Source organism: Macrotis lagotis, chromosome X, assembly GCF_037893015.1.
Source record: "Macrotis lagotis isolate mMagLag1 chromosome X, bilby.v1.9.chrom.fasta, whole genome shotgun sequence".
Lineage (NCBI taxonomy): Eukaryota > Metazoa > Chordata > Mammalia > Peramelemorphia > Peramelidae > Macrotis > Macrotis lagotis.
In genome coordinates, this window is record NC_133666.1 from 682,577,328 (window position 1) to 682,601,613 (window position 24,286).

General features: G+C 43.5%; 1 protein-coding gene across 1 annotated transcript; it reads left to right on the forward strand.

Moving 5' to 3' along the window:
- Positions 1–9,933, forward strand: UNC119B (unc-119 lipid binding chaperone B). The gene is made up of 5 exons (XM_074206028.1): positions 1–316; positions 1,470–1,583; positions 2,478–2,589; positions 2,705–2,877; positions 6,477–9,933. Exons 1-5 carry the CDS (start codon positions 40–42, stop codon positions 6,587–6,589), a joined length of 789 nt encoding a protein of 262 aa, XP_074062129.1. The 5' UTR covers positions 1–39; the 3' UTR covers positions 6,590–9,933.
- Positions 9,934–24,286: the final 14,353 nt, after the last annotated feature.

The following is a 24,286-nucleotide window of genomic DNA, read 5'->3' on the forward strand; positions in this document are numbered from 1 at the left end:
GGGGCGGCGGCGCGCGGCGGCCATCTTGGCGGCGGAGCCATGAGCGGTTCGAACCCGAAGGCGGCCGCGGCGGGGCCGGGGCCCGGGGCTCTCGGGGGCGCCAAGGACGACAAGAAGAAGCCCGGGGGCGGCGTCCTGAACCGGCTCAAGGCCCGGCGCCAGCCGCCGGCCGCCGCGCCCCCGCACCCCACGGACGGCGGCGGCGGCTCCGGGAGGCCCGAGGCCCGGCGGGTGCCGCCGGTCACGGAGCAGGAGCTGCTGGCGCTGGAGGCCATCCGGCCCGAGCACGTCCTGCGGCTGAGCCGCGTCACCGAGAGTGAGTGCGCGGGCCCCGCCCCCGCGGCCCCCCGGGCGCCCCCCCCGGGCGCACCCCCCCGAGGCGCCCCTCCCCCCGCGGCCCCCCGGGCGCCCCTCCCCCACGGCGCCCCGCCCCGCCCCCAATGGCCTCATCCCGGAGGTCAGGGGGCGCCCTGGAGGGCCCCGCCCCCACCCGGCCTCTTGGGGGGCGCATCTCGGCTTGGCCGCCCGGGGACCCCCGCCCGGGAGGCTGCCGCCCGGCAGGCCCCAAGTTCAGGGTGGCGACTCTGGGGCGGCAGGGAGCCCCAGGGGCACCGGACACGCGTGAAGGGTCAGGAACCCGTGGGGGAGGCAGGGAGCACGCCCCCGGGCCAGGCCCACTCGGCTCGCAGCCTTTTTTCTGCAGGAATGCCTTTAACTCTAACAAAGAGGAAAAGAAGCTCTCGGACTAGTTCAATGGTTAATTCTGGTAAATCCAGAAAATCAACACAGACTTCTAAATATTGCATGGGTTTTTTTTCCAGTTTAATGATTTTTATTTGTTTTTTCAGCCCCATGCCACAGGAGTTTTCACCAGTCATATTTTTTGTTAGGTTTTGAGTCTAACGCGTTTCTCCTTCCCTGCCCCCTCCCCCTGACAGAAAGCAATCCGATATAGGCTCTGCATGTGGAATTCTATTGCATGGATTTTTTAAAATGCCACCAGCCTGTCAGAGCACTCAAAGGGAGAGAGTTCCTATTTGGAGAAAGGATCAGTCACACTCAAAGGTCCCTCGATTCCTTTGACTTCCTTTCCTGTGAGATCCTCACGAGAGGAAGTGTTCACGAGGTCCTTTTATGTCCAATCCAGGCTTCCTCCTTCTTGGTCCTTAGAGTCTTTTGGTGCCACTTTTATTTAGGACCACATCTGACATCAGCCTTAGAGGCTTTAGGAGGCTGAGTGATGTAGCAAGAGCTCTGAGCTGGGATCTGAATTCTGGATCTGAATTCCCCATTGACTGTGACCCTGGATAAATCGCTTGACTTTTAACCTAGGATTTCAGTTTTCTCCTATAAAATAAAGGAGTTAGAGTGCATAATTTCTAATCCTATGAAAAGCTTCCTTTCAAATCAGTAAAAGTGTACGGTGGTTGAGGGGGATTTAGGAACCTGAAAATTCTTTTCATTTTCAGATTATCTTTGCAAACCTGAGGACAACATCTATAGTATTGATTTTACCCGATTTAAAATTCGTGATCTGGAAACTGGAACGGTGCTCTTTGAGATTGCCAAACCTTCTACTTCAGGTAGGCCACCCCAAAGGTACTCCCCTGTCGTTTGGGACAAAGTTGGTCTATAGAGCTGTGGATACTGGTAGAGTCTGCTGTTGTAGCTTCTGATTCAGTTCCTCACCATTTTGGGGAGTATCTGGTGTCCTCCATTAAAGTGACCGGTGTTCCACAGTGTTGGGATGCTAGCCCAAAGCAGCATCAGATCACCAAACTCCCAATGTCATATGGTAGTCAGATAGTTTTTGAAATGAGGGTGGTCTTGGGGTTGCTCACTGACCCTCCCCAAAAAGACATTTCTGGAAAGGTGACTGTGATGAATCAGGGTCTTCCCCCTTCCCAGGAACCCAAGTTTATATCAGGTTCCCCTGGTTCTTCAGGATGAGTCCAGAATGGGAACTCCCTGAGGCTTGACAGAGCCTGGCTTGGGGGGAGGGACAGAGAGTAGAGAAGTTGAGGGGATAGCCTCCCCCAACCTGGGGTCTTGATGAGGCACCTCTTCCTTTGGGTTGGTCCTCACTGAGCTGTGAGGTAGGGGCAGGCTGCCCAGTGGCCTCATAGTTTTCACTGAGGCCTTTGCAACCTAATAAACAACTGGGCCTGGGACTGTCTCCTGAGAGCTCTGTCCTGTGTCTTGGGTCAGCCTGGGCCCGGAGGAGCTCGTCCTGGAAGTTGAGACCTGCTCCATGCCTGGCCAGACCTTGCTCTCTTCCATTGTCGGGGCTTCCTGCTGGGCAGGTGCCTGACCAGTACTCCCTACTGATGGCTGGGGAGACCCAGCTGCTCTCCGTGAAGAGGGTGCCACAGTCAGACACCAACAGTGGTTGCCCCCCGCAGAGCTAACTCACCCCAGACCCCAGAGAGACACTACTCACTTTGTCTCCTTTTCCCTGCCCTCTTGTGCACCTCCAGACCAAGAGGAGGAGGAGGAGGAGGAAGGAGGAGATATAGACACAAGTGCAGGCCGTTTTGTCCGCTATCAGTTCACACCTGCATTTCTCCGACTCCGAACAGTTGGGGCTACGTGAGTAAGGGGTCCTGAGTGGAGGGTGCTGTGCTGTGTAGAGAGAGCCCCCAAGGCGCCCCTAGGCTGGGGCCCTGATTGAGGAGGGGTGGCGCTTACAGAGTGTTTCTTTCAGGGTGGAGTTCACGGTAGGCGATAAGCCAGTGACCAACTTTCGGATGATTGAACGGCACTATTTTCGAGAGCGGTTGCTGAAAAACTTTGACTTTGATTTTGGCTTCTGCATTCCCAGTAGCAGGAACACCTGTGAACATATCTATGAGTTTCCTCAGCTCTCCGAGGATGTCAGTATGTATTTTCTTCCTTCCTGTACATTGAACTCCTTCATTTTTCATATGAAGAAAGGGAGGTCTGGAGTAAAGTTCCAGCCTGAGTGGACATGCCCCTTCCTACAGACTTCTCTCCTCCTCCTTCCCAGGGGCAGCTTCCATGAAATCTGCCCCTGCCCCACTCTCCCCCAGATTCTTGGGTTACCTGACTCTCTCATTGGTGATCTCTACTACCTTGTGTCACCTCCCAGACCCATGGTGTGATGCCTGGCACCTGCTGTTGTCCACTTGTGTCCAACTCTTCATAATCCCATGGACCAGACTGTCTATGGACTTTTCTTGCCCAGGGTACTAGAGTGGTTTGCCATTTCTTTCTTCAGTAGATTAAGGCAGACAGACATGAAGTGACTTGCCCAAGGTCACCCAGCTAGTCTGAGGCTGGATTTGAACTCTGGTCTCCCTGACTTCAGGCCTAGCACTGTATCCACTGAGCTATCTAGCTATCTCAGCCGTGCACCAGTAGGTGCTTAATAAATGGTAAATGGATTAAGTTAAATTACTTAGGGCTCCATAGCAGGAGCTTTGTCCTAAGGGTTTTCCTTGTCCAGTGGATCTGTTCCCAATGCCTTACCTTGTTTATATCATTGGGTTATGGGGAAATGTTAGGCTTTGGCCAGAGACGCTCCCTTGGCTGCTGCCTGTGTGGGGGAAGCAGAATGAGAGAAGGTGGGAAAGCCACATTTCCCGAGTTGCTGTTTGCATCTGGTATTGCTTACAAATAGCTATGCCGGCATCTTCCATACTACCTGCTGCTCCCCTGGCTCCTCACAGGATCCCCAAGATCACCAAGGGAGGAGGAGGCCGCTCGACATGTGCCAGGGTGTTAGAAAAGGGGCAAGGCTGTAACAGAGAAGTGTATCCTAAAGTAATAGCCAAGGGACTCCGAGACATCAAAGTGCTCTGCTGTATGGTTCTCAGGGAAAGGCCTTTGTGTGGAGAAGCTCCAGGCTTCCTGGAAAAGGATGAGCAGGAGAGGAGAAGGGAGGAGAGTAGAGGCAGACATAGTGAGCATGTGCAGTGTGAAGATGGATGGGGACCAGCGTGGTGGGCCCAGGCTGTGGAGGGCTTGGCAGAGGAGCCAGCAAGATGCTGAAGCTGAGGCACCACCTGAATGCAATCACTAATACCCTCTACTGTCTTAAGTGTCTGACCCAGGCCTCTTGTTGATAGCCAGGGTCTGCTTGGGCCCTTAGGAGTGGAGCAGAGCTGGCCATTGAGGGCCAAGCCGGGGTCTGTCCTCTGTCCTGAGCTTAGCAGGGTGTACTGTGGCCTCTGGGAAGCTGGCATACAAAGCTGAAAAGATGGGCTTTGTCTTGCTAAATGTATCCTAGATGTGAAGAGGGCCTGGTTGGTTGTCATTTTGGAGATAGCATGATATGGTGTTGAAAGCACCAGGAGTCAGGAGTCCAAATCCTAGTAAGTCAAACAGAAAAGCAGGGATAAATCTGATTGTGAAAGGACCTTAGATCCAAACAGAGCTATGTGTATTGTACCTTGGAAGCAATGGGTAGCTGCTGGTTCTTGCTGAGTCAGGGAGAGACAGGTTAGACTGCTGCTGTGGGGATATCACCTCAGCAGCTGTGTGGAAGGCAAAGGGAAGAGAAAGACAGGAGTCTGGAAGAACCAGGTCAGAGGCAGGAAGGTGAGTGGGCTTGGACACTACTACCAGCAGCTAACATTTATGTAGCACTTTACATATATTATCCCCTGTGAGCTTCCCATCTTTCCTGGATGTTGGTGTTAATCCCCATTTTACAGATGAGGATATTGAAGCTGAAAAGCTGTTGACTTCTCTAGTCATTTAGACTCTGGATTTTCATGACTGAGAATTCCATTCACTGTGTGTTGTGCAAAGGTGAATAACCAGAGTGTGACCTCAAATCTAAAACCTCAGGCCAAGACTTTTCACAGGCTAAATAAATTATCCTGAACCCCCAGGCCTCAGTATTAATAGTACTAATCCCTTTGTTATTGCAGGGAGGAGGCGGAGGCCAGGTGCTGGAGGTGTTCAGTGGTAGCTGATTGATTTAGGGAACTGAAAGGATCATGGTGCCCTGGGGAAAATAGGAGAGGGGACTTTAGGGGAAAAGCTAATGAGCCTCCTGGCAAATGAGGAGTATTATATCTTTGTAATACTTTAAACAGGGGTGGCTAGATGGGGCAGTGAATAGAGCATCGGCCTTGGAGTCAGGAGTACCTGAGTTCAAATTTGACCTCAGACACTTAATAATTATGGAGCTGTGTGGCCTTGGGCAAGCCACTTAACCCCATTGCCTTGAAAAATCTAAAAAAACAAACCGAAAAACCCACTTCAAACAACAAGGAACTTGTGAGACACTTTTTCAGCCCTCAGGTTTTTGGGGTGGCTAGGTGGTGCAGTAGATAAAGCACCGGCCCTGGAGTCAGGAGGACCTGGGTTCAAATCCGATCTCAAACAATAATTACCTAGCTGTGGCCTTGGGCAAGCCACTTAACCCCATTTACCTTGCAAAAACCTAAAAAAAAAAATCCATCTGTTAATAAATTTAAATGATTTCTTACCAAACAAAGGTATTCCATCACATTCATACACCATAGTTGGTTCAGTCATTCCCCAAGGGATGGGCAATCTACTCAATTCTCCTTCTTTGCCGCTACAAAAAGAGCTACTGTAAATATTTTTTGTTGCTATGGGTCTTTCTACATCTCGGCTTTTACTACTAAACCAGACTAAACACTGCTCTATCCTGAGTAGGTTCTAAGAACTTATACCTAATGGTTTCATCTTTTAAAAATTAGCCCAGATAATAGCTGTTTTCTGTGTGACTCTCAAAAGATTGTGTAAACATTAACCCACTGGTCACAGAGGTGGCAATCCTCTGGTATGAGGAAGGGGCTTGTTAGCAGCCTAGCAGTCAGGTTTCAAGCTGATCAGACAACTTAGGCCGGGCTCTCTTAGGCAAAACACCCTGCAGGAGTAGGAGAGGATGTGGCTTGGAGGGGGCTTCTGACCTTTGTCTTCCCCCTGCTTTACCCCCTGGAAGCTTTGAGCAGTGATGCCTTTGGCTGCCCAGGGTGCTAGGCGGAGGGGTGACATATTGGCATCCAGAGCCTTGGGTCAGGTGAAAATACAGGTTGGGAGAGGAAGGGGGAGGCACCTGAGCAGGACACCCATGAAGAGGGGAGTCCGTGGAGGGCCAGCGAGACGGACCCGAGGAGGTCGGCAGATCTGGCTTCCAAGCCTATACTTGCTGCTTACTCACTCCCTCATTCTGATCAGATCTTTCTGAGCCCAAATTTGCCTCTGAATTAGATTCTGATGCCCCCCACCTCAAAGCTGCCTGGCATTCTAACTCAAGAGATGGTGTGAGATGCTGTCATTTGTTCAGTAAATGTTCAGTAAATGTCCATCATTGGACTAAGTGTTGGGGATACAAAAAGAGACACAAGACAGTACCCGACTTCACCTCTGCTGCCCTTGGCCTTGACTGGGTCCCCCAACATTGGTGAATGTTTGCAGGAATATCAATGCTTTCAGTAGCCTGTGGGTGTGTCTCACATTTCTTCCCCTCTTCACAGTTCGCCTCATGGTGGAGCACCCATATGAGACACGCTCAGACAGCTTCTACTTTGTGGACAACAAGCTGATCATGCACAACAAGGCCGACTATGCCTACAACGGGGGGCAGTAGCTGCAGAAAGGGCAAGCTGTGTGCCAGCAGCACAGAGGGGACCAAGCCACGACAACCATGCCCACAACCCAGCGGCACAGCAAAGAGCCAGCAGCTTCCTCTCCATCCTGGGAAACGCTGAGTGGGCTGCTTTTTCCTTCCCCAGCTTCCTTTCCTCCTCCCTTTCTTCTTGCTGTCCCTTAGATCTCGAAGGTACTCTTGTTGTATAATGGGTTAGGATAAGGCCTTTATAAGCCAGTTAAAGAAGAAAGTTTATTTCCACTTGGTTTTAGCTGTGTCCACTTGTTTGTGCTTTTCAGCTGAGCCTCTCCTAGAGAACTCCATTCAAGTGGGAGGCCTCTGGGGGACTTCACAGACGGTTATTAGCTGCTTTTCCTGTTGTTGTGGAAGCCTTCGGGTTGGACCTCTGCCTCCCTGATTCCTCCTCTCAGAGTCTCACTGCTTTGACTAGCATAGTCTTTTCTGACTAAACTTTTGCCCCCATACCAGCCCAAAGGTATTTTGGGGTGGGAGGAAGAGAGAGGGAAGGGTGAGGCAGAGCTTTGGCCTAGGGTTGGAAGGGTCCTGGGGCCAGGGAGTAGAGGACATTTCTTGGAGAAGCCTGGTTTTCTGTTTGGTTCCCAAGACCCTTAGGTTTGGCGCCTTCTGGAGTCAAGACTGAGGTCTCAGCCTCTCCAAAGGGACAGTCCCAAGCAGGACTCCTTGTCTTCAAACTGGCAGTGCCTTCCTGTCCTCGTTTTGAGGGAGCTTTAAACCCATGGCCAATTTGGCTTCTGCCGCCTTATGTGTTCATTTCATCTCATTAGATAGAATGTTTGATTTTATTTGTGGGGTAATAGTTTACTTGAGGCTGGAGAAGCCTACTGCTACCCAGTCTTTCCCCCCACTGTATTATTTTGAAAAATTCTGAACTGCTCAGAGGTTTTGTACTTTGACTATGGTGTTTCCAGTTTATCTGATCTGAGGCTAGACTTAAAATAGTATTAATCTAGGTTCCTGGAGCCTATTATGGTTATCAAGGGAGCTGTGCTTGGTAGCCTGCACTATCTTAAAAGAAGTTCGATTTAGGTTGCATAGTGTGTCCTGGAGCATTGCAGTGCCCCTATGGAGTGACCTCTGAACTTGAGAAAGTTCTCAACTAGATTTTCCACTAAAGTTATCGGAACCTTCCCTAGCTGTCAGACCAAAGTAAAGCTTGTGGCCCTGGTGACTATTAGATGAGATAGTGGGAGGAGGTTTTGGGGGAGGTTGGGACAGAGGCAGTCTTAACAGATCTTGCCCGGTCTCACCCATCTCCAGACTTGTGCCCATTGATTGGTTCCTCTCTAGCTACAGATGATTGGATGGTTGTTTGGGTAGTTTTATGGTGCTCAACCAAAACATGATGGATTCCTGTTGGTTGCCATTAGCACTGATCTCAAGCAGTCTGGTGCGAGTCCCCAGGCAGGCCATCAGTGAAAGCCCTAACCCCTGGTCAGAGGTTGCTCCTGGACAGGCAGACTGCCATTTATGTGGATGTCCCTATCTCCATTTGCCAGAGCCTCTCTGGTCTTTGGGATGGCTCCTAAAACCTGGGTGCTGGGAATGGGTCAAGATTATCTTTCCTGGGGCTGCCCAGGCTCTGCTGCAGAGGCTCAAGAGCCGAGTGAAGGGGCCACCCACCTGCTGGAGAGACAGTCCTGGGAGGAGAGGGAGCAGAAATCCTGGTGCCTTACCTGTGGCTTTGCCCCAGTGCTGCTGGGGAAGCATTCTTGCTTCCTCTCCTTGTTCCTTCCTTCCTCATCCTTGTTCCTCTCCTTTTTTCATAGGCAGATAGTACTTCTGCCTTATAACCTCTGGTTTTCTATTTTCTCTGGGCTGATGGGCTGCCGACCCAGAGTGGTCTCTTCTCCCCACAGCAGCGTGCTCCCAGGGCTGATCTTTGGGAGCTGTGCATCTCACCACATGTCCCATTGTCTTTTAGCCATACAGTGTGTCCCTGGAGCTCAGGACTCCATTGAGGAGTCGGAACAGACAGGGTTTTGTTGCTTTCTCGTTGATCTATCCATGTGCAGTATTCATTTTCCCAGCAAACAGGAGGCTGGAGAGGACAGGTGTTTGAGGCTGTGGGTCTGGTTTGCCTGGTATTCTGCCTTGTCCCTCTGAAGACTGGAAGTGGGAAGTGATGCCCCATTGACTTGGGACCAGTGTTGTTGGTGTCCATTTTCTTATTTCTGTCCTTCCCTGGTCACTGAGATCCACTGTGAGGGTCAGGTTAGAACTGGTAGTCTACCACCAGGGTGTAGGTAGTGAGAATAGAAAAGCAAAGAGAGCTGCAGAGGTGGGGGGGGGGGGGGATTGAGGGGTCCAGCCCCAGGAGGAGACATGCTGGGACCACTTGGCATCATGTGGATTCTGTTGACTCTCCCTCTTTGTCCTTTCCCTCCTGTCCATTGTATTTCATCTTAGAGCATTTCAGCAGCCAGCCCTTTGCAACAGTCTTGGGGCTAAGCTACCCTTCTCCAAAGAAGATCCTCATTTGTAAGGGAAATATCCTCAAGGGTAAATAGAGAACACATGAAGATAGACTTGGGCCAAGGCTGGGTGACTTACCCTCACCTCCTAGCTTGAAGCTAGTGACCTTTTAGAACTAGTGCAGGGATATGGGCCTCCCTAGAGACAGTTTCTCCACCTTTGTTATCAGATGGCAGGCAGTGTTGGTGTGTTGGGACATCTAAGCAATCCCCAGTTGGGTCTTCAGAAGGGGGGGGGCACATTTGTGTTCATTGCAGGGCCTTGGAATAGACAGTTTTCACTTGATGAACACATGAGATGTTATTTTTTGATATCCTAGCTGTAGTCGGATCACCAGGGAAGTAAGTCACTTAGGAGCCTCTTAGGGGCTGCCCCCTCTCTTTGGGGGTTAGCCAGCCCAGAGACTGGGGCAGAGTTCTTGGAAGGCATAGTCCAGCACGTGCTCCTGCACTGGGCCTCAATCTTCCCAAACACAAAAAATACCTCCCGGGAGTGTGAGCCCAGTGACCTGAGGCCTCCATTGCTGCCTTCTCCATGTTACTCATTTCTTTTGTGCAAGAAGGATCTGGTGGTTGGCGGATTTTCCCTCTTGTTTTACAAAGGATCATGTAAATTCATTGAAGTTGTAAAATTCTATTTTTTCCATGTAAATCTATTTTCACAGAATGTAAGAAGCATCAGTGACCTGGTCTATACTTCTCCCTTTCTTCCCTGCTCTTTCCACGTGAGACCTTCCATTGTTAATGTCTCTGTGTCCAAAGTGAACTAGGTGACTTATTTGTATAAATGTTATTTTGTCACAATTGATAGAATAAAAGGACATTTTCACAGCTGGCGTCAGGAGTACTTTTTCACCTTCCTGTGACTTAAGGGGTCGGCATGTTTTGACTAGTGATGATTTAACTACTAGTACACAGATGAGCATGGTTTTCCGTGGCTTGATTTGTGATCCTATTTCTGAGAGAAGACTTTGGGGAAAAGCTCTACAAATGAACATAACTCCAGTCTGATTCTGTGTGATTCACAACTCTTGTTTTTTCAAGATGGGTAAAGGCATCTTTGGAAGTTCCTGTCAGTCTCTACTTGCTCCATGTACTTCCTCCTCTTTGTGATAGGGGAAACGCTGATCTTGGGATAAGAAGATCCAGGTTCCAGGCCTGTCTCTGCCATCTAACGTGTGTCTTTGGGCAAGTGATTTAATATTTGTGAGTTTCAGGACTCATTTTAGACCTGTTCTGGTCTACCCACATTGGTATCTACAGGGAAAATCCTTACCACTGGCCTGAGGGTCTGCAGGACAGCCCAAATGGAGGTCATTTCAAAGAACAGGAGAGGCTTAGTTTGGAGAAGACTCGGGGTGGGGTGTGGGGGGGGTGATAAAGAGGAGGAGCATGCTGGCTGTTCTACCCACCACAGCAGGTCAGACCTAGGTGTTGTAGGTGTGGTGGAGAGGCTCTCTTGTTAAGGGCCTGGCAGCATTGGAGGGGTGCTCAGATGGCTTCTGTTTTTGAGATTCTGGGGGACTCCTAGTATCCTTGATCCCATCTTAGAGCTTGGTCGTGGGCTCTCCTGCTTCTGAATCACACTTGCCCAGATATCAGTTATTCCACTGTGTCTTGAAATTAATAAATAGTGGAAGTTATTTATTACTTAAGTTAGGAATACCTAACGGTCACTCATATACCATGGTAGGACAAACTGCAACCCAAGATTTAAAGCTGTGATGCCACTAAGGAGCACTGGCAAGACCTGGGTCGTGTTTCTAGCACTCAGGCCCACTTCTCCCCACCTGCTCAGTTCTGCTGTGCCACCTCACCCAATCTGCCTGCCCCCAGCTCCATAGTTGTCCTCACCAAGTCCCTATTCTGCATAATTCACTTTAAATGTACGCTATGTTACATAATTGGGGAGTTTGTTAAAGGACCTCAGAAGCCTCTGATCCAGCTTATCCCTATAACATCTTTGATAAGGGTGCCCTGCCCAGAATTTCCCTGCTTCCAAGACTCCCCCAAACAAAGGGGTTCAACATGACCCCAACATGGAGAACAGAAACTGTAGACTGATTATAAGTAGTTTAATGATCTAAGTGGATTAGGTTAAGGTAGTCTGGGGCAATGACATGACATGGTAGATCCCCATCAAGACCCCCAAAAGCCCCAAGGGTAATTATAGAAAATAGAAGAGGGGAGGAGGAGTTATAGATTGGTTAATATTTTGGGTGTCTGCTCAGCACTGGGTTCATGCCCCAGCACCTGGGCCTATCAGTGCTGTTTGGATTGAAGTCCCAGGCATGCAAGACCAAAAACAGGGAACTCTGCCCTTATTATATATTCTACCCCTGAAAGTTGCCATACTTCTTTCTGAATATCTTCTGCAAAGTCCCTGGAGTGGCTCTATACTGGGGTTTTAGGGTTCTTTTGGTTCGGCCAAAAGGGGTTGTCCCATTTGTAAGCATAAAAATAGTCCAAACAGCAAGAACAAAGGAGAGTAGAGCAGGATGGAGAGGGATAAATAATAAAATTGGGTATTGTGCACGCACTCATGTCTTCTATTGCCCACTTGTTAGACTGTAGAAACTTGCTATAAAGAAAAAAGACTGAGACGTGACTGCAACAGCAACACACTTGTCCTTGTTGATTCAACACGTAAATGGCAGGATAAAACAGCCTCAGCTCTGTTTGACTTTCAGGTCAGAATGCCAGTTGACAATCAACCATGCAGTAATAATTCCACCTCATAGTCAGACTCAGGAATAGCCAGGTGGGAAAGATTCCTATTCATGGAACACAATGGGGAAACTGAGCCGGAAGTGTCCTACCTTGGACTAGACCAAAGGTCGTCCTATTGACTGTCTCCCACCTGAAAGAATTCAGGATCACATTTCCTCTGAGTAGTTTGTGGCATTTCTTGTGAATGGTGGATTACTGACTTAATGATCCATCAGACAATTTTACCTGAACACAAACCTCAAAACAAAATCAGTTATAGTCCCAAGAGCTTTTACCTCAAATGGCAAATTTAATCAATCACAACTTGGGCCCAGATATTTTTTTCCCTCTCAAGGAGTTGCAATGAGCACTGAAAGTCTATGGGGGGGGGGGGGGGCGCAGCTAGGTGGCACTAGCCCTGGAGTCAGGAGGACCTGAGTTCGAACCCAACCTCAGACACTTAATAATTACCTAGCTGTGTGGCCTTGGGCAAGCCATTTAACCCCATTACCTTGTAAAAACCTAAAAAGAAAAAAAAATTATCAGGATCCACACATTTCACTCAATATTCTTCACATGTTTTTCTTCTCAAGTTTAAGCTCATTATGGTGTAAAGCTAAATCATTTCTTCATTATACACTTCCACATTATAAAACTAAATCCTCAACAATCCAAGTTCATTGGTTAGGAATTCCATAACCCAAACTAGCCCCTTTCCCAGGGCCTGATGACCTTGTCCACACAGGTGGTTTCAAGGAATCTGGGTAGTTTACAAAATGAGGGGAATTGACAGGGACCCCAGAGGAGGAGGGAGCCGGTTGCCTGTCTGCTTATCTACCCTGCTGTGGGGGTGCTTTTTGACAACCCCCTAACCTAAGTGCACACCCTCATAACCCAAGGCTGACTGCTCTGAAAAAGCAGAATCGAACCAAATAAGGGTTTTATCTCATCCCCTCCTTTTCACACACAGTAATCAATTACTAGTTTCTGCATTCTGAGATTAACTTCAAATAACACTTTCATAAATTATAGCTAAATAGTTATAGATGTAACATAGGTTATAACTTCCTCAACTTCAAGCAAAGATGGAAAGCAAATGCATTTACAAATTACACAGAAAATTAGGCATCTCATCACCACCACTGGGTTGTATATTGTTCACATTTAAAACCCCATATAAAATGATCACATATGAAGCAATTACACCTAATTAAGGAAATAACTAACATTTATAATGTTTGCTCTAGGCCAAGCAGTATATTAAGAGCTTTACAATCATGTGAAGTAAACTGAGTAAAGAAAGATGAGGTAAGGTTACCCAATTAACAAATCTCAGATCCATAGATTTTCCCAATTTCTCTTAATGTCAAATAAATGAATAAATTCTGACATTTTAAACATTAAATTAGGAGAGGCACATTTCACTTAAAATGTGACCAAAATAAATTAAATTGTACTTGAACCTGTTACAAATGGTATTACCCAGAATCTTGGGTTATGATTTAATATTATATTTATTTATTATTTTAATATATATTTATTATATATTAAATTTTTTACCAATGCTATTTATTCCAAACATTTCACATTATGGGGTCCCCTATTTCCAATCAATCCATTGCCAGAGACTGCAGCAATCTGATATTAGGTTTTAATTACCTCAATTATCACATAGAAGAGCATATTTTAATTTAATTCAAAATGGGTTACACAATCTCAGAAGGATTTTCATGACTTATCAACTGACTCATAGTTTCTATATTGACTTTCAAATCAAACTCCAAAATTTTCATACTCAGTCTTTCTACTTAAAATCAAACTTGCTCATGCCCTCTCACCATGCTTAAAACCATCTTTTATTTTTATATGCCTCTCATTGATTCAAAAAACCAAACCTTCTTATACCTTTCATTTGTCCCTCAGGCCTTTTTCATTTCTCTTTTCAAGTCTTCCAAACTGAGTACTCAGATTACACAGATTACTTTTTATTGTTCAACCATATTTCAGACTGTATTATTCCATTGAACAATTAATTCCTTTATAATTTTAGCTCATATTGTCATTAAACAAACCCAGTGACTTATTGGAACCTTTTTTTCCAGCTATATGATTCATTTAAACTCAAGGATCCCCTCCCCCCTTTTATACTCCCAAATTTACTTATCATACCAATATTTTTTTTATCATAATTTGTTACAGTTCAGGTATTCCACAGTAGAGGTACCAAAAATCCTTTAAAGGTGTTTTTAGCTATTAAAAAAACTTGGTCTAATCAAGTTTTCATTGAGTTCTAGTATGTTATTCACAAAAGGAACAACAAAGCAATTTCAAGTTGTTTCCTTAAATAACTCAAATTCATTTTATTTTTTTAGGTTTTTGCAAGGCAAATGGGGTTAAGTGGCTTGCCCAAGGCCACACAGCTAGGTAATTATTAAATGTTTGAGACTGGATTTGAACCCAGGTACTCCTGACTCCAGGGCTGGTGCTTATTCACTGCGCCACCTAGCAGCCCCAATAATTCAAATTCAAATACAGAAATCCATGATAAAAAGTAAACAGGACCTCATAATTTATAGCAAGTTTCCAATTTTACAGTATACATCCCAATTCAAAAAGTTAAATTCACAAAGTGTTTAATTTTCATTTGTTTGATCCCTAAATGCCAAAAAAGATATTCCAGTCAAACTCAATTACCTTTTGCTTGTGTCTTGGGGTTTTTTGTTTTTTTTTTTTAGGTTTTTGTAAGGCAATGGGGTTAAGTGGCTTGCCCAAGGCCACACAGCTAGATAATTATTAATTGAACTCCAGGACCAGTGCTCTATCCAGTGCACCATCTAGCCGCCCCCTGGTTTTTTCTCATATGCCAGGCAATTCTGAAATGCAAGCCTTGAAACTTTCACTGGCACAGCCCTCAAACCTAGCTCTCTATAATCAGTGAAATGACCTTCTTTAACTGTAAAACAATATATTAATTATTCTAGGGGTGGGGATGAGGGGGTGGGTATAGGCTGGTGAGGGAAAGAAAAACTTGACGACAGTTCAGAAATGCAAAAGAAAAGAACAAAAATCTAAAAACTCAAAATTAGCTAACAAGTCCCAGGGAGACACAGAAGCGTAGATACCAGAGCACAAACAAGTAATTCAGCAGCCTTGAAAATTCCTCACTAGATCTACAAATCAAGGTAAAACACACTTCTTTGTCAATCACATAAATATCTGCAGATCTCCCTGAGATCTATAGCTGGGAAATTTAGTTCGCGGCAGACCCTTAGAGGAAACAAAGTCATTAGACACACAGACAAAAACAACAGTGACAAAAATAACTGTAAATTTTTGTATTTCCAATTCATATTGCCATCTTGTCTAGGTGCTAACTCCCTTCAGAAGGGCTTATGGACAAGGCAGTTTCCCATGCTTCACTGCTTCTAATAACCTGGTGTGCTTTTCCACAAGTGCCGTGAGAGGTGACCATCATCCCACGTAGAGGTCGTAGGCTATCCTGGGATCTCTCCCTGTCTCGCCCCATCTCCCCTTGGCATTTCTTCAGAATCGTGCCAACTATGCCAATTTTCTTGCCTGGAATTTCTCCTGCAGTGGGATATTCAAGACTTCCCCAAACAAAGGATCCAACACCATTCCAAAGAAAGAAGCTGGGAGCTACTGATTGATTACAGAAATAGTTTAATATTCTAAGTGGGTGATTTACATTGGGGCAGTCTGGTGCTGCAGTGGTCAGATGACAAAGTGGAGCCCCACAAAATCCCCTCAAAAGTCCTATGGTAATTATAGAAAACACAGAAAAGAGAAGTTATAACATGTGTTGGTGTAGATTGACTGATATTTGGGGATTCTCTGCTCAGCACTGACATCTGGGACTCTTTATCAATGCAAGATCATATACTGGTCACCAAACCCTTATTGTTATTATTATTATTATTATTATGACTGTCACTAATAGGGACCCCAGATGACCTCATCTTTATTTAAATAACTCCAGGGTGGAATCCACTTCTCTTGTGGACTTTCCATTCCACTTTGAGGCAGTTGGAACTGTGCAGAAGTTTTCTTTAGGCTAGAAGTAAATTTGCCTCTTTCACCCACTGCCCCCAGGTCTGCCTTTTTAAGAATTTCCGTAAGGGTACAAAGAAAAAGAAATATAGACCCTGCCCCCCCAAATTTTGATATACTGTGAAAACCAACATATATGCAGAGATGCATTTGAAGACCTCTATACATATGGACATAGTAAATACACAATTTTGGGGTGGAGGGGTTTTTAAAAATAGTAATGAGTACTGAAGGACCTTTAGCAAGTCACTTAACTCCATTGCCTTGCAAAAAAACAAAAAATAGTAATGAGTGGGTACATCTGGAAGAGGTGGAAAAGCCAGAACTGTATTTGTTTGGAAGGAAGCTGGGATTCTTTTTATTTTTTTAGAAAGATTTTATTTATTTTGAGTTTTACAATTTCCCCCCCATTCTTGCTTCCCTCCCCCCAACCCCCACAGAAGGCAGTCTGTTCATCTCAGTTGAATGTGATGACAGAGAAATCATATCCTTAAGGAAGAAAAATAAAGTATGAGATGGAAGCTGGGATTCTAAGAGGTGGGGGAAAAGAGTATTTAGGCACGATTGCAAAGAAGGAGGCAGGAGATGGGCCATGTACCGGGTCAGCTTACAAACCAGTCAGTTTGGTTTAATGTGGGGTGCATGAGGGAGGAGAAGGTGAAATTAGTCTAAAAAAAAATTAGTTGGAGCCAAATTTTTCAAGGCTTTAAATATCAGACAAGAGTCTATTTTTTTCCTAGGGACAATGGAAAGCACTGAAGTTTTTTGGGCAGATGAGGGACGTGGTCATACCTGTGTTTTAGGATATGTCAACTTGGAAACTAAGAAAGGTGAATTGGGGAGGGGATATGAGACAAGGGGACCAATGAGAAAACTTGCAATGGTCCAGGTGAGAGAGGATGAAGGTCAGAGGCAGAGTGTGAGCCTCAAGGAGGCAACAGATAAAGAAATGGGGGATGAGTGAGAGAAGAGTCAAGAATGACTGCGACTTTAACCCTGAGTATCCTTTTCAGCATTTAGAAAGTTAGGAAGGGGCTGCTAGGTGGCACAGTGGATAGAGCACTGGCCCTGGAGTCAGGAGTACCTGGGTTCAAATCCGGTCTCAGACACTTAATAATGACCTAGCTGTGTGGCCTTGGGCAAGCCACTTAACCCCACTGCCTTGCAAAAAAAAAAGTTAGGAAAAGGGATTTTATTTGGGGGGAGGGGAGAAGATGAGTTCCATTCTGGACATGTCGAATTTGAGATGCTTCCTGGACCTATAGATGGAAACTCCCATTAAGAAGCTGGAGATATGAGATTGGCGGTAAAGGCTGGCTGTGTAGATTTGGGAGATATCTAATGAAAAACAGTATTTGTATAGTAGCAGAATATTAACTAACTAAATAAATCACCAGCATTCCTATATATCACCAACAGAATTCTACAAGAAGACATAGTAAGAGATAAATTATAGACAGTATAAAATACCTGAAATACACCTGCCAAAAAACACAGAAACTGTATGATCAAAATTATTAAAAACTTTATATAAATAAAATTAAATTTAAATAATTAGAGAAATAGTCATTGCTCATGGGTTGACAGCACCAACATAATAAAAATGATCACTATACCTAAATTCATCAATGTATTTAATGCCTTCACAATTACAAAAAAAAATTTTTACTAAGAAGAAAATAAAATTTTGGATGAACAAGAGGTCAAGAATATCCAAGGAACTTAAGAAAAATATAGAGGAAGGAAGTTTAGTAGTAGCAGATATTAAACTATAAGGTAGTAATTTTCAAAATATCTGGCTAGGAAATAGAAAGGCAGATCAGTGGAAAGAAGTGGATATACAATTTACAGCAGCAAATGACTAGTAATCTTGTGTTTGATAGATGTAAAGACTCAAGTTTGGGGGATAAGAATTATTTGGAAAAATTGAGAGAGTTAGAAAACAGTTTGACAGAAATTGACATGGACCCATATCTTACACTATTTCCTAAAATATGGTCAAAATAGATGCATGACTCAGATATAAAAGGGAATATTACAAGAAAATTTGAAGATCATGGGACATATTACTTATAAGACTTATGGATAGTGGAAACAATTTATGAAAATATGAGATAGCATTGGAATGTGTAGAATGGATTGGGTGGGGGGGATTTTACAGCAGTTTCTCAGATAAAGGTCTCTCATCTCAAACATAAAGAACTCCGTCAAATCTTTAGGAATACAAGTCATTTCTTAATTGTCAAATAGTCAAAGGATAATTTCTAATGAAGAAATCAAAACAATTTATAGTTATGTGAAAAAAATGCACTGATTAGAGAATTAAACTACTACAACCTTGAGATAGCATTAAACACCTAACAGATTGACTAAAAAGATAGAAAGAGAAATCGAGAAATGTTGGAACACTAATTTACTGTTGGTGAAACTGTGAACTGACTGCAACCATTTTGAAAAGCAATGTGTATTATGTGCAAAGAATTATTATCCAAGTAAAACCTTTTTGACTCAGCACTATTACTACTACTAAAAAGATTATGGAAAAAGGAAAAGAAGCTATAAGTTCTGGAATATTAGTAGTAGCTTACTTGGTGACTGCAAAGAACTGGAAGTTGAGGGATGCTCATCAATTGAGAAATGACTGCAAGTTTTGGTATATGATTGAAATGGAATACTGCTGTGTTATAAGAAATGATGAGTTGTTCAATGAGTTTGGAAAAATATGGAAAGACTTGCATGAAATAATGACAAACAAAATGAGCAGAACCAAGAGAATGCAATAGCTTAGTGACCAAATCATTAATATCAAGATTAATTCTAAGGGCGGCTAGGTGGTGCAGTGGATAGAGCACAGGCCCTGGAGTCAGGAGTACCTGGGTTCAAATCTGGCCTCAGACACTTAATAATGACCTAGCTGTGTGCCCTTGGGCAAGCCACTTAATCCCATTGCCTTTCAAAAACCTTTAAAAAAAAAGATTAATTCTAAAGGACCAATGAAGGAAGATACTATCTGTAGCCAGAGTAAGAACTGAAAACTTAAGTTTGTACAGTATGGTTTTATTTATGTATATATGTATATATACATATATATACATATATATACATATTTGTGTATAATGGTAGTCATCTCTATGGCAGGGGTGGGGATAGGAGAAAGAAAGTTATAACTTTATTACATATTTAAAAAGAAAAGAAAAGTGTACATAAATGACTCATAGTTTCATGTATAATCTTTTTCTCTATTCTACTTTATTACAGAAATGCCTATTTTATTTCTTTATTTCTATGTAGAAATGATCATTGAGCCCATAGGAACTAGGACGTCATGCTTTATTAGCAGTTGGGTCACTAATAACTTTAAAAACCTTTCCATCAAGTTCAGGGGTTGGAATTTAGATTACCCAGTTATGACCTTGTCTTTGACCTAGTGATGTCATTTTGCTCCTCTTTTCAGGAAGGAAGCAAAGGGATGAAAAAAGAGTGAGTGGGAGGGTGAGGTGCCTTTTTTCCTGGGACTTTGTCAATAAAAAGGAAGAGATAGAGGATGGTAATTTTTTTTTTTTAGGCTTTTGCAAGGCAATGGGATTAAATGGCTTGCCCAAGGCCACACAGCTAGGTCATTATTAAGTGTCTGAGTCTTGATTTGAACCCAGGTACTCCTGACTCCAGGGCCGGTGCTCTATCCACTGCGCCACCTAGCCACCCCTAGGGGATGGCAGGGTCAAGTTAATATTTTTTTTTTAAAGAATGGGAAATATTTGGGCATGTTTTAAGGCAATAGGAAAGGATCCAGTGGATAACCAAGAGCGGAGGTGATTGAAGGTGCAAGCTCTTTGAAGGTTAATATGAATCAAGGGCCTCTGCTGAAGAGAATGGGGAAGAAACAATGGTTTGGGCACAGATATTGAGTAGAACAATAGGGAATCAAGGCAGAGTAAAAGATCCTTTTAAATTCAATAAATAATGATGGTTGGGGAGTATAGGGAACAGTGAGCTGCAATTTTAATTTTCTCCATCTTAGAAACAAATACCAGGTGGTGATTAGATGGAAAGTATGACCTTCCTTGCATGTGGATGTCAGGGCAGTTGAGGTTTTGAACTTGGAGATCTACCGAAATGCCCAAATAGAAGGGCTGAGACTGAGCTAGGCAGGACTGTGAACCAGCTGTTGAGTCCTGAGCAAGGAGGGGGTATGATCTAGGATTTTATAGATAAATTGCCAGGATCTAGATAGGGAATATGAACCTTGAAGGTGGAGGGTCTCGATGAGGCAGTGAAGACCTTAGCAGGTCTATTCCTGGCTCAATATCTGGGGAATAAGAGGAGTTTTTGGTACCAGAGATGATGGCCAGGGACGTAACATCTTATTGGAGGAGCAAGGTTTGGATCTCACCTCAAACTGATAGTGGACAAATTTGTTTAATTTCATAGTAGATTGTTGTTGTTGTTTTAGCCATGTCAGTCATGCCCAGACTTTCCATGATTACGTTCTGGGCTTTTTTGGCAAAGATACTGGAGCAGTGTGCCATTTTCTTCTCCAGCCCTATTTTACAGATGGGAAACTGAAACAAACATAGTAAAGTGACTCTCCCAGGGTCACTCAGCTAACTAGTGTCAGAGGCCAGATTTGAACTCAGGAAGATGAGTCTTCCTAACTTGAAGCCTGGTACTCCATCCAATTCAACACCTATTTGCCTGTCAGAGTTAAGAAGTTTATACAATTTATATTTCTGGTCAAAGTGTGAGGGCGGCTAGGTGGGGCGGTGGATAGGAGCACCGGCCCTGGAGTCAGGAGGACCTGAGTTCAAATCGGAACCTCAGACACTTCATAATGACCTAGCTGTGTGGCCTTGGGCAAGCCACTTAACTCCATTTGCCTTGCAAAAACCTAAAAAAAACCCCAAACAAACAAAAAACAAAGTGTGCATTTTTAGCCTCCAATTAAGGGTCATAAATCTGAATGTTATTATTGTGTGCAAAAATGTCAAAACAATCCAAAGCTTGTTCTTCTCCCTTTGAAGGTTGATTCTGCCTGTGTTGGATATTATCTGCTCATTCTTACAATAACATTATTCAATACTTTTACTTGAGTCAATGAATCGCAAGATAAGAGACTTCTTTGAAGAGGAAAAAGAAATCCCATGTTTGTAAACATTCCTTCTCTGGCCTAAGTGGGATTATTATCAATAGGAATTTGAAGCAAATATGGTAATTTATGAGAGGCTTATATATTTGTCATCTTTATGCAATCTCCTTGGTTGCCATAAAATCAGTTTTATGGCTTTTTGTTCTTTTATGTATAAATATGCCTTACAAATTTTGCTCTGGGTAGCCATTTCTAATGGACTATCATCAATAGGTTTCTAGGTAAATCTTAGAGAGTAAACTTTATATATAACCTAAATTTCTATTGTTTTATTTTTAACCTAAAATTAAATTTCATTGATAAATGTCTAGGTAAATCTTAGAGAGTAAATTTCATGTATAGCCTAAATTTCTATTGTTTTTTTAATCTAAAATTAAGTTTCACTGATAGATTTCCAGATAAATTTTAGAGAGTAAATATATATAACCTAAATTCTGTTGTTTTATTTTTTATTTATTTTATATTAATACAATAATCTTGTTGTGAGAGTAATCATAAACCCCCCCTCCCTCAAAAGATGAGAAACCTCAATAATAGTGAGAAAAAAAGTGTACTTCAGTCTGTGTCCAGATTCCAATGGCTCTGTCTCTGGTATGAGTTGCCTTCCCCCATCATAGCCATCAGAGAAGTTGCCTCAATATTTTTCCCACAGTTGCTATCACTAGCTGTATTTCCCTTCACTTTATTCCTCCCCACTCTCATCTCTTCCATTCTTTCTCCTTTCATCCTGACCCTGTCCAAAAGTGTGTTGAATCTGAGTACCCTCTCTCATGATCTTCCCCTCTCTTCTATCACCTATTTCCCCTTCCCTCTCCCCATTTCCCCTTATCCCATCCCTTTCTTCTCATTTTTCTCTAGGGTAAGATAGATTTCCTCACCCTATTATGTGGGGGTCCAACCTCCACGGGGTCCTTGGAACCTTGTTGGGAGCCAGGGTCTCTAAGCTGCTTGACACAGTCGCAGCAAGAAGACTCAAGGCAGTCACACTGCTTGATGGAACAACATTTCCTTCTTCAATATATATAGGGATTTCATGCATACCAATATTTATAGGTTTATTCTTGATTTCAATAATTATTCACCCTAATACTGGAATGACTATAAAGGAAGGATTTCACAAAAATTCCTTGAATAAAACAGATTGTAAACTCTGTCCAAATTTAACAGGACTGCCTCTCCCTGAGGCATACAAAAGGCTTCAACATTATAAAATCTCTGGAAAACCCAGCACTGGGAATACCAAGGAGATGCCAGAATATATACAGGGAAAACAGATACAAGATGGGTCAGATAGAATTCCAGGGAAATTAATAGTTTTGCCCCCCTTATCATACACAGGAATATATGATAAAGATGGTGAGAGAATAGTTAGCATAGGTAACCAATATGTGAACTCTAACAGCCTTAGTTTTTTGGGAAAGAATAAAAAGTCATAGAAACCGTAGCATCTACCAACAAGGGCTGAAAGAAAAATTGGTTATTGAAGGAGTTAACGGATGGGTGGACAAACCTAACAACCGTCACTATAGGTTGTCAAGGGAGCATATCGGAAAACATTACATATGCGGCACAAAAACATAAAAGCATTCCATTAAACAAATTATATCAAAGATTATTATAAGGAAAGTTCTGTTTAATTAATAATGTTACTATGCAGCAACAAACTAGGCAACAGGCAGGTTGAGGTCATCGCGGTCTGAGCAAGGACAAGAAAATTAACTACATGATTGATAATCACACTTGTAACCGCTATATGATCAAACTTGTAACCATATGAACTATATGATTAATGATGAAAATTGTATACTTTTGTAACCAAGGAAATGATTTTAGTTTGCTGATTTCATATGATTTTGAGACTATAAAAATAAATCTAAGCAGCTGACAGTCAGTCAACCTGCTCCTGCCTTTACCCACTTGTTGACTCAACTCATTTCTCCGACTCTATCCCTCCTGTCAGGTTCCAAGGACCCCGCGGAGGCTGGACCCCCCACAGAACCTGACAGGAGGGTTAGAGTCACTGAAATGACTTGAGTCAACACAGGGGTTAAAGGCAGGAGCAGGTTGACTGTCCGCTGCTCAGATTTATTTTTATAGTCTCAGAATCATGTATGCATCAAGCAAGCAAGCTAAGATCATTTCCTTGGTTACAAAAGTGTACAATTTTCATTATCAATCATATAGTTCATATGGTTACAAGTTTGATCATGTAGTTAATTTTTTTATCCCTGCTCAGGCCATGATGACCTCAACCTGTCTGCTTCCTAGGTTGTTGCTGCATTGTAAAATTATTAATTCATTTAAAGTTATTAAATAAGAAAATCATTTAATGGAAAGTTTTTTATATTTTCTGTGTAAGTATTGTTCTTCGATACACTCCCTTAACAATCTATAGTGAGGGGCTTTATGCTTGTCCACCCATCCGTTAACTCTTACAATAACCAATTTTCCTTTCAGCCCTTGTTGGTAGAAACCACAGTTTCTGTGACTTTTTTTATTATTTCCCATGGAACTAAGGCTGTTAGAGTTCACATATTGATCACCTGTACTAACTATTCTCTCACCATCTTTTTCATATATTCCTGTGTATGGTAAGGGAGGCAAAACTATTAATTTCCCTGAAATTCTATCTGACCCATCTTGTATCTATTTTCCCTGTATATATTCTGGCATCTCCTTGGAATTCCCAGTGTTGGGTTTTCCAGATTTCATAATGTTGAAGCCTTTTGTATGCCTCAGAGAGAGGCAGTCCTGTTAAATTTGGAAAGAGTTTACAATCTGTTTTATTCAAGGAATTTTTGTGAAATCCTTCCTTTATAGTCATTCCAGTATTAGGATGAGTAAATATTGTAATCAATAATAAACCTATAAATATTGGTATGCATGGAATCCCTATATATATTGAAGAAGGAAATGTTGTTCCATCAGGCAGCATGTGACCACCTTCAGTCTTCTTGCTGTGACTGTGTCAAGCAGCTTAGAAACCTGGCTCCCAATACTATTAAGTATGTGTGTTATTTCCTCTGTGAGCCATTTCTGATGAGAATGAAGGCTCACTCATTCCCCCTCACTTTCCCCCCTTCTACTCCATTGAAAAAGCTTTTTCTTGACTCTTATGTGAAATATCTTAGCTTCTTCTTCCCTTCCTTTCTCTTCCTCCCCGTACTTTCCTTTATCAACCATTGACTCCCATCTTTTTACTATATTATACCATTATATTCTGCTCCATCTTGTGTCCTGTCTATATATGCTCCTTCTAAC

Bases quoted from the DNA above. Each gene is read 5' to 3' on its own strand.
- UNC119B (XM_074206028.1), top strand. From the start codon at position 40: ATGAGCGGTTCGAACCCGAAGGCGGCCGCGGCGGGGCCGGGGCCCGGG. The intron at 1,584-2,477 runs GTAGGCCACCCC...GTGCACCTCCAG, and splicing joins TGCCAAACCTTCTACTTCAG to ACCAAGAGGAGGAGGAGGAG. The intron at 2,590-2,704 runs GTGAGTAAGGGG...TGTTTCTTTCAG, and splicing joins CTCCGAACAGTTGGGGCTAC to GGTGGAGTTCACGGTAGGCG.